Source organism: Miniopterus schreibersii (assembly GCF_964146895.1).
Source record: "Miniopterus schreibersii genome assembly, chromosome: 18".
In the NCBI taxonomy this organism is placed as follows: domain Eukaryota; kingdom Metazoa; phylum Chordata; class Mammalia; order Chiroptera; family Miniopteridae; genus Miniopterus; species Miniopterus schreibersii.
This window is the reverse complement of record NC_138121.1, coordinates 19,458,064-19,473,085: the sequence shown is the minus strand read 5'-3', so window position 1 is coordinate 19,473,085 and position 15,022 is coordinate 19,458,064. Positions and strand designations below refer to the sequence as shown.

General features: G+C 44.9%; 1 protein-coding gene across 1 annotated transcript; it reads right to left on the bottom strand.

Moving 5' to 3' along the window:
• Positions 1 to 284: 284 nt before the first annotated feature.
• On the bottom strand, positions 285 to 11,894 carry GABARAPL2 (GABA type A receptor associated protein like 2). The gene is made up of 4 exons (XM_081119381.1): positions 11,737 to 11,894; positions 11,353 to 11,408; positions 9,777 to 9,949; positions 285 to 896 (listed from the first exon to the last, which is right to left on the bottom strand). The coding sequence occupies exons 1-4, from the start codon at positions 11,768 to 11,770 to the stop codon at positions 806 to 808; spliced, it is 354 nt and encodes a 117-aa protein (XP_080975507.1). The 5' UTR covers positions 11,771 to 11,894; the 3' UTR covers positions 285 to 805.
• Between the last annotated feature and the right edge of the window lie 3,128 nt (positions 11,895 to 15,022).

Sequence of the window (15,022 nt, the reverse complement as noted above, 5' to 3'; positions counted from 1 at the left end):
GTGCCCTAACCGGAATCAAACCAGCAACCTCTTGATTCGTGGGTTGACGCTTAACCACTGAGCCAGCCAGGCTCAATGTATACCTTTTTATACAGGCTTGATATCTGAACCATGTGAACACATTAACCACTTCAAAAAGTCCCTCCTTATGACACAGGCCACTGCTTCCTGTTCCCAGCTATGCTGCCATGGCCCCACAAACCCTCCCCCGGCCCAGCAGATGTAGGAGCTACTTCTCTGACCCATCTAAAAGACGCTGAATAAAGGACATGGTCACACCACAATGCCTTTATAACAGGAAGTTTTATTGTTAATTATTTACCTTAATAGTTTCAGAAAGAGGAACAGATTAGCTTAGTCCACCATGATTGGCAGTTGGCAAAATCTAGTAAAGCAAGTGTTCTGATTGCTAAGGATTTAATTTGGACGCTTTTAATACTTAGCCATCTAACACTTCAAATACAATCCAGAATAAATGCATCATCATCTCCCTCCCTTTCACTTTAATGCCCCACCTACCTCACTTCAATATGGAATATCTTCATTAAATATGATCCCCAGAAGAACAAGTTCTCTGGAGAGTATAGCCATCAGGACAGTGCACAAAAAAAAAAACCTCAAAATAAAAACTCTGTATAATTTACTAATCTAAGGAAACAAAACCCTTCCAATATATTAAGAAATCAATCCAGTTACAAATGCACTAAAAGGTCTATGTGAAGAGGTTCTGGTAGAGTAACTGAAAACGGCCGGCTATTTACAAGATACACAAGCAGGTACGGTGCACCTAGCCCAGCGCTGGCCCTTAGAAGCCAAACGTGTTCTCTCCACTGTAGGCCACGTACAAGAATCCATCTTCATCTTTTTCCTTCTCATAAAGTTGTCCCATAGTTAGGCTTGAAAGACAAAAACAAAAACCAACATTGATCATGTATACATAGGCTCTCCCCATCTTTTCAGCATGCGTTAATGAACTTTGCATTGAAACATTACAACACTGTTTTGCTGCACCAACTTTATAAACTTTAACAGTACAATGAGTGATATTTTTCAAAGGTTAATTTCTCAAGGTTCCTGCTGCCTGCTTTAGCAGCATTTGATGGAGGATCTTTTATATACATTTGTAATAGATGAAAAGTAAACCAGATTGCAAATACTTTCTTTTTAAATGCTTAAACCATGTATCAAACTTTTGGTCCAAATTATGTAAAATAAGTTAAACTGCATTCTATTAACCACTATGAGTGTACTTCTGTCAGCTTACTTGTGTTGAAATAAAGTTTTAAAACAACACTGAAAATTGGGTTTGCTTATTGAGTCTAGGTGTTGGAAGAAAGATAACTTGTGGATAAGGAACTTGACTACTTAAACTAGCTACTCTCTCCCACACCTTTGGTGGTAGGTGGTAAAAAGAAATTCAGATCCCAGCAGTGCTACATTCCTGTTGTAAAGAAGGTAAATGGAGCCACAAAAGATGAAGGTAAATTAGGCCTCTGGGAATTACAAGACTAGAATCAAATCTCCATTCTCCTGCTCCAAGGCAAGGCCATTTGCACTCCTCCTCACACAAAGTAAATCCTTCAGAAGCCAGCTCTATCTAGCTCCTTGAGTGGGCTTGGCAGGTTAGTACTAGTTAATACATTTAGAATGCTTTCTGAAAGCATGGAACAGACTGAGGGGTCTCAGAGGGAAGGCGGGGGCAGGAGAGTGGGTGGGGAGAGATTAATCAAAGAACTTATATGCATAAATGCATAACCCATGGACACTGACAATGGTATGGGGAAGGCCTGGGGGTGGGGTGGATGTGGGGTGGAGGGGGTCAACGGGGGGAAAAAGGGGACATCTTTCAACAATACTTTCAACAATAAAGATACATTTAAAAAAACAATTTAATGGGGGAAAAAAAGAATGCTTTCTGAATGCCTAGGGCAAGGGGAGAAACTAAGCAAAATCAAGAGCCCACGAGGCCCGTTCCTGTAAGGAAAGAAGACGACATGGAGCTCGCTTCTGCTTTCGGCTGGCTTATTGGGGATTTCTAATTTTACCTAACATGCAAGTACAAGTGGGTTCATTCTCGTTGAAGCTCTCCCACCAAAAACCCTGTGCCCCAGAGACCTGTGTCAGTGTCATCAAAGAGAAGTTATTTTCCTTACATGTAATGTAAACACCTCTCAGACTGTATCTGGGATCCAAAGAAGCCCTGCCTGACCTTCCTAAGAATCCTCCAGAAATAGATACTGCTCAAACATGTGGGTGGCAAAGCTGGCTTTCCCTAAGCCATAAACCAGACTGCAGTAGAGGAGGCTGAATCTAGTTCTCTGCCATGAAACCGAGCTGTACCAGCTCCAGAGTAAGACTAGAAACAGCTGGAACCCCAGAGGAGCTCTGGCCACGTGACTGTACTATTAGAGATGAGCAATAGTTGAAGACATGTACTAAACATCAGTGCAACGATGAGTGGTGAGGTCAGCCACAACCAGCAGCACGGTAGCAGTCAGAGCCAGCTGGAGGCATTAGGGGTCACTAGCCTGGACAGGTCACAACAGATGCTAAATGCAGGACACAGTAAAACAAGGGCCACTGGGGTGGGTAATGAGGGGTCCAGGGCCTCAAGCTGGTGAAGCAGTGGCTGCCACATTCTGCTGCTGTGCTCCTGGCGGGCCGTGTGGGACCTCCACGTAAAGAGGGACATGGGCTATGTTTGTTAAAGGGAGTTTTTTCCTTTCTTATTCTTCCTACCCATTTTCAAGCTCAGCCTGTTTGGCTGTGTGGGTGGATGAGAATCATTGAGGAACAAAGTGGGAGTGGATGAGTATGAACACAAAATGGCCTGTTACCAGCATGTTGTGCAATGGAACAGTGCTCCTTGTGAGGATCTCTTAACCTGGAATTTGTAAAATAAGGACTCCCTGGAACAGCAACATCTGCTAGAAATTTCTGCTATGATAGAAATGCCCTATATTTTTACTGTCCAATATAGTAGCCACTAACTACATTCAGCACTTGAAATGTGGCTCGTCTGAACTGGGCTGTTGCCCTGGCTGGGTAGCTCAGTTGGTTAGAGCGTTGTCCCAATACGCCAAGGTTGCAGATTCGATCCCCGATGAGGGCACATACAAGAATCTACCAGTGAATGCATAAATAAGTGAAACAACAAATTGATGCCTCTCCCTCCCCATCCCCTTCCTCTCTCCCCTAAAATCAATTTTTAAAAAAAAAGCTGCCTCTGAACTGGAATGTGCTGTTAGTATATAAAACATACGCAAGATTTCAAAGACCTAGTATGAAAAAAAGGATGTAAAATATCTCAATTTTGATTACATGTTGAAATGTGACATTTTGGATATACTGGATAAATAAGATATATTATTAAAATTAATTTCACATGTTTCTTTTTCTTTGTTAATGTAACTTTTAGAAAATTTAAAATTACAAATGTAGCTCACATGCCACTCCTATCTGACAATACTGCCCTGGAACATGTGAGGACTTGGGGAGCAGTGGATAGAGGGAGGAAGCTCTGCTTATGAGAACACCCAGAGTGGTGGGTCTCAACCTTGGCTGCACATCAGAAACAATGGAGAGCTTTAAAAACATCTCCATGCATAAGCCCCACCCAGGACCAATTAAATCAGAAGAACCTCTGGGGGTGCAGGACCCAGGCATCAATAGGAACATCAATGTTTTAAAATGCCAAAGATGATCGCCTGGGCGACCGTGGCTCAGAGGTTGAGCATCGACCTAGGAGACCTAGGATCCAGGCGATCGGGGTTCAACTCCCGGTCAGGGCACATGCCCGGGTTGTGGGCTCGATCCCCAGTCGGGGGCGTGCAGGAGGCAGCCGATCAATGACTCTCTCATCACTGATGTTTCTATCTCTCTCTCTCCCTCTCCTTTCCTCTCTCTGAAATCAATGAAGATATATATTTTTAAAAAATAATAAAATAAAATGCCAAAGATGATTCCATGTGCATCCAGGTTGAGAATGAGGCCCTCTGCCAAAGGAAGACAGATGTGCGTCCTTTTTTTTTTTTAGATGCTTAAAAGCCATGTGATCTTTAAGAGCCATGTGATCAGGAAGCAGAGTGACAGAACAGGAAGTGGAGAAAGGAGCCAGCAGCTAGCTAGCAAAGGGCTTGAGCAAGTAGCTGAGTCTCTCAAGGCCTTTACACTGGTGGTTGAATGCCCCAAGGAACTCTGCTTTTCTCTGAGCCTCCTCAGAATGAGGCTAAGGGGAAAACAGCTACAGCTATTGCCACAACTCCCTTTGCCCCATTTGGTCCAAGTGTCCAGGGTGACCTTGATGAGAACTGTCTCTACCATCTCCCCACTACTGTTACCACAGGAGTTTAGACACAGAAGTAACAGACATTGTGTGGAACACTCAAAGGCAGCCACCCCATGGTGCCTTTGTCAAGTTTGCTTCCATCTGACAGACTAAGTTCTGCTCTTTTCCTAGGAAGTTGGAAGCCCTGCTGAATTAGAAATATTTGAGTAGCTTTATAAACATCAGTGTCCCACCCTAGACTCTCTGCATACTGTCTACAGTGAATGATGACCACTGGAACCACTACTGTCTAAGGCAGGCTCTGAGACTCTAAGGTGGGGATACCATGGGGCTTTCTGTTTTTAGATTCCATTGTCTTTTAAGTAAAACTTGGTTTTTTAATTTGCTTAACCAGTGCTCTAGCAGCTACAGAGGCTAATCATAAACATCCTAACTATAACAGCAAACACTTACATGCCAAGCACTGTTCTAAATCCATTACATACATTAACTCTATCCTCACAACAACCTTATGAGGCAGGTACTATCATAATCCATAGTTCATAGGTAAATTTACCCCAGGTCACAAAGCCAAGAGACACTCTTACCACCAAACTGTGCTGCCTCCAAGTGCACACAGAGCTAGATCTAATGCCCCAATGTCAGCATCCCTGTACCTTCCTTAGCACAGCACTTCTCACACAAACATGCCTACAAATCACCAGAAGGTCAGGGTGGGGCCTGTGACTCTTCATGTCTAATAAGTTCCCAAGTAAGACCACTGCTGCCAGCCTCTGCCTCACACACTGAGTAGCCCGGTCTCGGCGCTCTCTCCTTCAGATCCTGTAATTTGACAACAAGATGGCTATGCCTAATGGCTTTAAGAGTCCTCTCACTGTTCACCTTTTCTGCCATGCAGCCTCGTGTGGAAACTTTATTTAGTTGGCAGTAGCACTGTATCCTTATACTCAGAGTACCCACTGGGCAGGAACTTGAAAACTGACAATGCTCAACACTAGGAGCTAAACACTCCGTTCAGGAGCCCGTGACTGAACGCCTGATTTCAAGGCTTCCCTGGGTACCTGGGAAAGAAGACTGGCACGTCTGTACAGCATGATTTGAAAACAGCACTGTAGTACCAGGCCACAGAGTCAGAGTAACTTGGGATGGAGCCAAAAAGAACTGGGCCACAAATACAGTTTTTAAAAAAAAAAAATGTTTGTAAGTCCCATTAAAAGAATAGTCAGATGGAAGTGCAGGATGCAAAACATGACCGTAGTCAGTAGGCAATCTATGGCAGAAGGCAGCTGTGTCAGTTAAGACAACTTCTGTAAGTCTCCAAGAAGATGACCTTCCTCCTAAGAATTCGAGGAGCCAAGCCACACAGCACTGAGCAACCCACTGCTGGAACACCTGAGGATCCTAACATAGAGGCAGCTCCGATGTGTGCGTCTGGCTAAGCTGCACAGGCTTGCTGGATGACCCGACAACTCACAAACAGCACAACTCCAAGGCTTCCTGCCTAAGTTACTGGTTGCAGAAAACACCCAAAAGTGGCCTCCAGTCTAGCAAGTATTATGTGCACTCATCCAAGAAGGATGCTGTTGAGGACAAGGGGTACTGTCACCTTCCAAACTCTGAGTCTGACGAGGAAAGACATGGGAAAAACCAATGGCAGATTTAAGCTATGGAGCCAATCTAAGGTATGGTGAGACTCTGAATTACTGAATGGAATGAGCCTAAACTGCCCCCTAAAACCTCATCTCCCATTGCTCCATTCAGGGTACCAGACCCAAATAAAATAACTAACAGCCTTTTAGAAGGATCCATATCCAGAAATGGCCATGCTGCTGACAGCAAACACTAGTTTTAAGCTACTCAACAGCCTATGAATCAGGAGGCTGACCTACAATTGTGTGGATGCTCATTCCCTGCAGAACCTCCCCTTGTCCCTGAACCAAGGTCAGGTCACAGAGGCTGTGGGATCCAGCCTGACTCATGAATTAGCTGGACTGATCGACACACCTGGCCACCCATCTGCTTTGAAGCACACATGCTTCCACTGGACCTGCGTTTATCTCTTTTCTAGCAGGGAGTGGGTGGGTGGGGTGAGGTGGGAGGACAATGGCCACTGCTGTGGATCCTGGAAAGACACTGGCCTCAAAGTGAAAGACTCTGAGGGTTCCCCGAGATTCTAAAAAAATAAAAATTAACTACTGCTTGTTCCTTTTATCAGATTTTTCTCTGATATAAATAAACCTTGTTCAGTGGCTGAAATAAACCCCGTTATTGAAGATTTATTTACCCAGAAATTATCAAAAGTGCTTGATTTAAGCAGGTTTCTAAGTAAAGTTTGAATGGACTATATGACATCACAACTTTCTTTTACTTAACACCTCATTTAAGATCCAGAAGCAACTAAGCACCATAATCTTAAACAGCACAGGTTTACCAATGTAACACTCCCAAATTATCACATTTTGGAGACATTTTATTTAATAATATAATCCTATTTGTATTTAAAACATGGGATTAACAAGACTCTTGTCTGGGTTCTGAACACAGACCAAAAGGTAGACACCACTGCCAGGTCTGGGTTCTCCTCCAATGCCATGACTGGGAATTTGTACACTGACGTGCTTTCTCAGGTCCTGTCTGCACCAACCCACAGTTCTCTTTTCATTTTTGGCCTGATTGTGATGCAGGCACCTAGGCAGAGAGTTCAGCTTTCCAATGCTAAATGCAAGAAGGCAACTGAGATCTCCCTTTTTTAAAAACTGAACTCAAAAAGAATTTAGGAAGTAAAACTCTTAGGGATTTGTCTCTGTCTCTCTTTCTAGAATCAACACTTAATACTAACTGCTCTAAATAATCATGACATTCTACACAGTGATAGACTGTTTAGAAGACTCTCCCAAAGTTCTGCTCCTAGGCAGGTATATGAGTCACTATTGCTCAGCCTCAGGCATAAGTAAGTGATCCTTGTGCAGACCAGTCTGTTACTGGATGGGGGAGGGCTCCTGTAGGGTTGGATTCATCTTTCTCAACTCATTTCCCCAGCCTCTCAGAAGGCAACAAGCACTGGCTGAAGGTTAAGAGAGGCTCTGGGCTTCCCTAAGGAGTCTGGAAAGAGCTGAGAAAAAGGCTCTTAACTGCCTTGGGGAAGGAGATGGAGGAGCTGAGTCACACACCAGCTTTTAGGAAGGAGACCCTGTGACAATTTTGTTTGTGCTATCAGGTGATTAGCATTTGCATAAAGCCCCATGAAGTCACATACCTCTTATTTGTAAACAAATGTGTTTTTAAGAACAAAAACCCCAAACAAACAAAACACTGTCACTTTAAGTGTGGGGCAGGAACTGGGGCCAAAGGCACTGAGGGCATGGGCAAAGGGGCCCTCATTAGTGACTCTCAAATCCTCACTTGGACCACGGTATAAATCTGCTTTAGGGTAGAATCTCACCAGGTTGGAAACACAAATGAGACTCGAGAGAAAATGGCCCTGAAACAGCCTCTGCTGCCCTGAGAATCACTTTTCATTTCCAATTCTATTTATATCTCAGGGATAATGGGGGGAGGATGGGTAATTGCTAAAATTTGCAGCCATTTTAATTGTGAGATTAAGATGGAGCCACCAGAGTAATCTTAATGGCCTCAGAAGCCTGCTTCATTTCCTTTAAGTATCAGAGGATCAGAATTCCAGGAAATAAACTCAATGTCATAGTCACCTACTTCCTTCCACTAAGAAGCCACCCAGAGGAAGGAGGAAACGGAGTGGCCAAGGTTCAGAAGCTGCAGGTGAAATGAAGATTTACCCCCCTTACCACCTTAAGGGAAGCTGAGTAACCACCATGGGTGGGGCTTCCTCCCCTGATGAACAGTGTCCCGATCACCACACTGCCCAGAGGCCTATGAAGGCAGGCTGGAAGAGCCCAACTCTGGCTTGACACCCCTGGCAAAACAACAGCTCCCTGAGCAATAGCTGCAGCAGACCAAGGGCATGGCCTTCTCCTCAGGCAGGACATAGGCCTCTGGACAAAAAAGAGGTTCTATGGAAAGCAACTTCACAGGATGTCTGATCACAAATTCTTAACTAGGCAGGTCATGAAGGCTAGTCACACCCCAGGCATATAACTTTTTTAGTAAAAGGTTTATTTTTGCCTTAAACAAGCCCTGTCCATAGTTCTTGTGCATCTAGGTTAATATACATTTGAAGTAAGTATAACACTCCCCCCCTCCCCAAGAAAGTACATCATCTTGGTAACTATCCTATAATCCCCACCTTGCTTCCTCCCACCTTCATGTAATCTTCCTTATGTTACTTCCTTAATTTCAAATGCATAAAAGAAACTGCAAAACATCACTCTCCCAAGCATTTGCGATTTTGCCTCCCAGCAATTGTGTCGTCAGTTCAGGTACAAATAAACTTATAAAAATTCTCTACATATTTGGGCATTTATGTTGACAAACCTTAGGGAAGAACCTTACATTTCTCCCCTATCCTGCTTCCCTGCCTAACACCAGGAAGTGGAGGTGGTGAAGATTGTGAAAGAGCAAATCAGACCAAAAAATACCATTTCTGCATTCTGGTTTTTAAGACCAAATAAGAGCTTTCTACCTTTCATGGGAAAAGGACTAGAATATGGCCAAGGTCTCTTCTGGAGCTTTCAAGGATTTTCAAAAGGAACATATTTTTGGCCACACTGGGCTTGTTTTACCAGGGCTTCTGAAAACCTTAGCTTTTAGAAGTACTACTTTGGGGTGGGGTGGGGGGGTGGTCAACGAATGAAACTTAGTTTAGGTTGCAAAGATGAGATGCAGCCAGGAACTCACACTCAAGGGGAGAGGGGGCCAGCATCTGGCACAGGGCCTAGAAATATTCAATCAGTAACAAGAAAGGACTAACTAGGGAATTAGACGGAGCCAGTCCATTTTCCTCTATCCATAGTCAGACTCTGACAGTGAGAACAGGTGGTAGTAAGGGAGGCTTAAGTGTGTATTGAGACCTCAGAGCCCTTTGCTGGACAGCAGCCATTTTAGCAAACTGAAGATTGGGTACAGCTAGAGACTCTCACAGTTGCAGAGTTGACTGAGTTTGGAGAGCAAGCGAGCAGGGTGATTAACTAAAGCTGAGCCTCAGCAAGGCCCGCAAGCTCCTAGTGTAGAATGACAGGACTTCTTTCACGAATCATTTGGAAAAAAACATTTCACGCTTCAGTCCTACTGGTGGCTTAAGCCTAAGAAAGTTCTCAACTGTTTCAAAGAATTCTTGGGGGCCTAAGGCTGGATTTTGGATTTCATCTTTTTAAAAAAAGCCCAGGTCTTGTTTTATTTTCTTAACCCAAAGTACACTCCCATGTATTGTAGCCCATATTTTCCTTGAGTTCCTGATGTCAGGAAGCACAAAATCCAGATTTCCAGTCAGGACCTCTATGAGTTTTCAGACCTCCAAAATTCTGAGTTCTGTAAGCAGCCAAGCAAGTGGCCAGTACCAGTAAACATCTCTCACCTGGACTGTGGGACTGTCTTATCCACAAACAGGAAGATTGCCTTTTCAGAAGGAAGCTGGATCCTTTTCCTGACGATCCACATGAACTGAGCCACAGTGATGTCAGATGGAACCAGATACTTCCGTTTGTCAATGTCAACAATCTGAGAGCCTGAGACTTTTTCCACAATCACCTGGGAAAGCAAAGGGAGGTCAGGACTAGATTTCTCACGTGAGGCTCTGGCCCTGCATTGTCAGGAAGCTGATGAATAACAGTGTGTGGGCAAGGAGGTGGGTGGGGAACTGTATAACATGAAGAAATATGCCCCTGACTTAATAAACCACACACTCTGGAGGTTAAGAACCGACATAAATGTGTTATAGAGAAACAGTAAGTGCTTTCCTGTGGTCAATTATTATATTTCTCATTCCTGATCTCTGCATGCATAAAAGAAACACAGCCTTTAATACAAAGCTTTTCAACATTTTGTCTGGGCAGATCCAAGAATATCTGGTGGGAGTTTCATCTGCAGCCTGTTATTCCAGGACCCCAGAACAGATCTGCCTTCACACTACAGGGGAATCAAGATCTCAAAGAACACAGGAAATGAGAATGGATGGACTAATGGGCAATCCCAGGCAGCCAAGAACCAAGCTCTTCATTTGGCCTGTTGCTTCTCTCTGAACTAGGTTTCAAATCTGTCCCCCTGCCCCCTCTCCAAAGGAAGTGTTCACAAGCAATGAGCTACAATAAAAGGCCTGATGTCCTTTAAAAATCAATAAGGATTACAGAAACCATCTCCCCTACCATGGAAGAAATATAGGATCATATGTATTATTGATTAAGGGAAAATCACGGGAAAAAGGGTTTTTAGCATGGCTTCTCGGGTTTTTAAATTTTTTTTTAATCCTCACTCAAGGATATTTTTTTCATTGCTTTTCAGAGAGAGTGGAAGGGAGAGAGAGATAGAAACATCGATGTGAGAAAGACACATCCATTGGTTGCCTTCCACACACACCCACAACCAGGACCAGAGATGGAGCCTGCAACCCAGATAGGTGCTCTTGACCTGAATCCAACCGGAGACACTCTACCCAGAGTCAAACTGGCTAGGGCTCATTTTTTTTTTTTTGGTCAGGAAAGGGTGACAAGGTCAGGATGAGAAAAGGGAGCTAGAAGTCAGGTGAAGGAAGCTAGAAGATGAGGGCTCAGAGTTAAAGATGAGAATGTCCTGAAACTAAAGTACCACTTCCAAGGCCAAAGTGACAGTCTTCCTCTACCACCGTTCCCCAAAGTGGCAGTGACCTGTTGCCCTGTCCTAGAATATCGTTCCTTACATAATTGGCGAGGGAGCCCAGAGACTGCAGGCAGCTCACTGGCCTAGATCGGGAGATTCAGCACTGAAGCACCCCTAAACAGCATCAGCTGGAGCCCCCTCACGCTCGGGCCCCGGAAGGCCCCTAACCCATCTGGCCTGTCGGCTACAGTATGCGGGAATGGAACCTCAACTTGTCAACTGCTGAATGGTCTGGGACCCATCACGAGTCCTAGAAGACAGAGGTGACAATGAGGTGAAGGGGCGGGGAGTCCACTCACCGGAACCCGGTCGGGATATTTCGCTCGGATCTTCGCGGATTCCACGCATCTGTGTTCTGTGGGAGAAACACACTAGGCTGACTGTCGCGCCTGCCAGCCCGCCAGTTCCAGGGCCCCCAGCCCTCCTCCCCCGCGACCTACGCAAGCCCCGAGCCCTCGTTCGGGCGTCTCGGCGGCCTCGATCCTTGCCCTCCTGGCTCCCGGGAGGGTCTCCCGAAGGCGGCACAGATCGGTGGGCAGCCGGTCTGGGGACCGGGGCCTCGGAGTCACTAGCCCAAAGAGCGACTACCGCCCATCCCGGCCCAGCCCAGGGCGGCCCGAGTGGGGGAGGGGGCCCACCCGCCGCGCCGGCCCCCACGGCCGGGCCAGCGTCCCGACGCTTACCCAGCGAGTGGTCCTCCTTAAACATCCACTTCATGGCGGCGGCGGGGAAGGGACGCAGCGGGCTCTCGCAGCCGCGGAGCTCAAAGTACCAACCACAACAACGACAGCGGCGGCGGCGGCGGCTGTGACTACACGACAGGCGGGACTTCCGGCTGCCGAAGCCTAGCAACCGGCCGGGTAGGGGCTTCCGGCAGGGAAAGCGGTGACGCCAAGCCAAGGGGCGGGGCCGTACGCCAAGGGGCGGGGCAGGGGAGGGCGCGGGCGGCGGGGGGGCGGTAAGCCCCGGAGTGGAGTTGAGGACATTGGCGCCAGGGACTTAGGTGAGGGGCGTTGGCGACGTGGGAGGAGATGTTCGGGAATTGGTAACAGGACTAGGTCTCGGTGGACGCTGCTAACCCGAAGGAGAATTTGATGGTCTGGCTGATAAGATAGGGCTCTTATAGAGGACTGTTCATGACGGACGCCTGGGGCGTTAGTGACGAGCGGGATTTTGGACGTGTGAATGACAGGAGTCTGGTGGTTAGTGATGGCGGGGAGGGGGCTTCTGCTTAGGGCTTTGACAGTTTGGGGAGTATTGTGTGGAGTAACAGGTTGGGGGCTCCATACGGGACTGTGTGCGGAGGAATACTGATGACAGCCCAGGGGTTCAGTATTAAGGACAGCCATAATAGGTTGTCTCGGACCTAGAAATGGAATTTAAACAAATCCAATTTCCTTCCTTTATTCATGCACAAGTGTTTGAATGAATAAACACTTAAGAAAAGTTATCAAAAATATGCATCCGAGGACTGTAACGTCACACTAATCACAAAGAGACCCCTTAACCTTAACAGGCAGAGGAGTTAGAGGTGACTATCAGACACTGAGAATTCCCCTGATAGCTGATCATGAGATGGGTTTCTTTGGCAGTCAGCATGAGATTCGGCAATCACAGCACAAGCTCTATGTGCATGTGTCATCTGCCTGAGCCTTCAGGATCTCCAGTGATGTCATCCCTTTTTTCCTTGCAAAGTCATCAGGGCAGTCTACTCTAGATCGTCGTATGTTTATGAGCTGGTGAATATGCAACAAGAATACTTGCTTAATTGGGCAGATGATCCTTGCCACATGCCTATAATTCTGATGCATCTGAAAGGCCTATATGTTTGAACATTGTCATTCATCATTTCCTACCGTTGAAATTCCTGATGGATGCTGTGGAATCTAACTTCATTCTAAAATTATTTTTGTTATTTTTAAATTGTGTGAGCAACCCAAATAGTTTTTTGTTTGCATGCTTGTTTTTAATGAAGTGAAAAATCCTTTGAATTTCATACCAAAAATTATTGTTGTTGTGTATAAGAACATGTTCTAGATGCTGGGAAAAACAGTGAACAGAACAGACACCTCTGCTCTCATGGAGTTTGTATTCTAGTGAAACAAGACAAAAAATAAATGTCAGGTATGATAGGTGCTGTTCAGAACAATAAAACAGGGTTGTGACTAGAGAGTGATGGCATGATAGAATGCTAATTAGATAAAATGGTTGCCAGATCTAGGAGCAGGAAAGAAACCCTTATGACTGGAGCTGAATAAACAAGGGGGAGTGTGTTAGGAGATGAGATAAAATAGACCTAGACTATAACAGTTTTGACTTTTGAATTCCATGTTAAGCAGAGGTGTGATGTGATATGACTTTCCTTTTTAAGTGACCAGGCTAGCTTCAGTGTAGACAGTAGACTATAGGGGCTTTGAGGATGGGAGCAAGGGGAAGAGTTAAGAGGCTATTGTGATAATCCAGGTGAAAGACGATAGCTTAGACCAAGATGGTGCCTGTGCAGTTGTACTCTAAATATATTTTGAAGATAACTGACAAAAGTTGCTGATAGAGCAGATATGATCTGTGACGGACAAGTCAAAGTCAAGACTTTTGGAAGGATGGAATTGCCATTTACTGAAATAGGTGGCTTCAGCTTGGGGGATGAGAATGAAGAGTTTTGTTTTTGCTATATTAAGATGTCCAAGAGACACATCCAAGTGAAGATGTAGAATAGGTGAATGGATCTATGAGTCTCAAATTCAGGAGAGAAGTATTTAAAGCTATTGAACTAGATGAAATTAGCTAGAGAATGAGTGAAATATGTAAATATCTGTTTTTAAAATATATCTTTGTTGATTTCAGAGAGAGGGAGAGAGAGAAAGAGAAGCATCAATGGTGAGTCATGGATTGGCTGCCTCCTGCATGGCCCCTGATGGGGATCCAGCTGGAAACCCCGGCATGTGCCCTGACCAGGAATTAAACCTCGATCTTCTGAGTCATAGGTCCATGCTCAACAGCTGAGCCACACCAGCTGAGCTGTAAATATCTTTTTTGCACATAGAATCAAACACTGAGGAATGAAGATGGTTGTTCACCATCTGATTGTGAGGCAGTGGAGGAGTTAAAAATTGGACTTGAAAACCCTGCTTCCCTTTACAGAGCTGGTCATTGTGTCCTAGTTGAAGGCACTTGTATGCCTCCTTTCACATGGAAGAGCTTAGTACACTTCTCAAGGGAACGATCCACCACCCACTAATCCATAGGCATGACACCTGATGATCTCAGTGATGTGCAATGTCTTTCTGTTTTCTATCTTTACCTGTTTTCATGATGTCTCTTTCCAATTCACCATTCTAAATGACTAATCTGCCTTGATGATATACACCACCTTATTTACCTATTGGGCAATTATATTTGGCCTATTGAATGCTGTATGGACACTGGATGCCTTCCTTGAGGGGGTGGTTAGTTGAAGAGGTGAGTCAGAAGAAGAAATAGGATACTGAGTATATGCAATTATACATTAGCAGACATTTAAAACAGACTAAATTTCAAATGTTGGAGAGGTGTGTGAACATGGATACTGAGGGATGGCTTAGGGCACTGGGGCTGACACAAAGCCAAGTGAGGCTTATCCAGAAAGATTTCAGAGAAAATGTGAATCTTATGTTTTTGGAATGGTACATTTTTAAAGGATAAACTTTCCTTAACACATAGAAACAAAACCTGTAGTTGGAAGAGGAAACTGAAAAGCTAAAGTTTCAGTGATATAGGTAAATACCGAGGTGAAAGAGTTGGAAAGCCTTGAAGCAAACATTCAGGAGTTCTAAACTGATTCAAAAGATCCTGAATGGGAGCTTCTAGAAAGGAACAGAACATAACTAAAATGTGTAGTTTTAAGAGAATGACTCTTTTTTTTTTTATCCTTGGAGGTGTCCTTGCAGTTATGGATATGGAAACCGAAAAGTTTGAATGCGTGAAAATGAC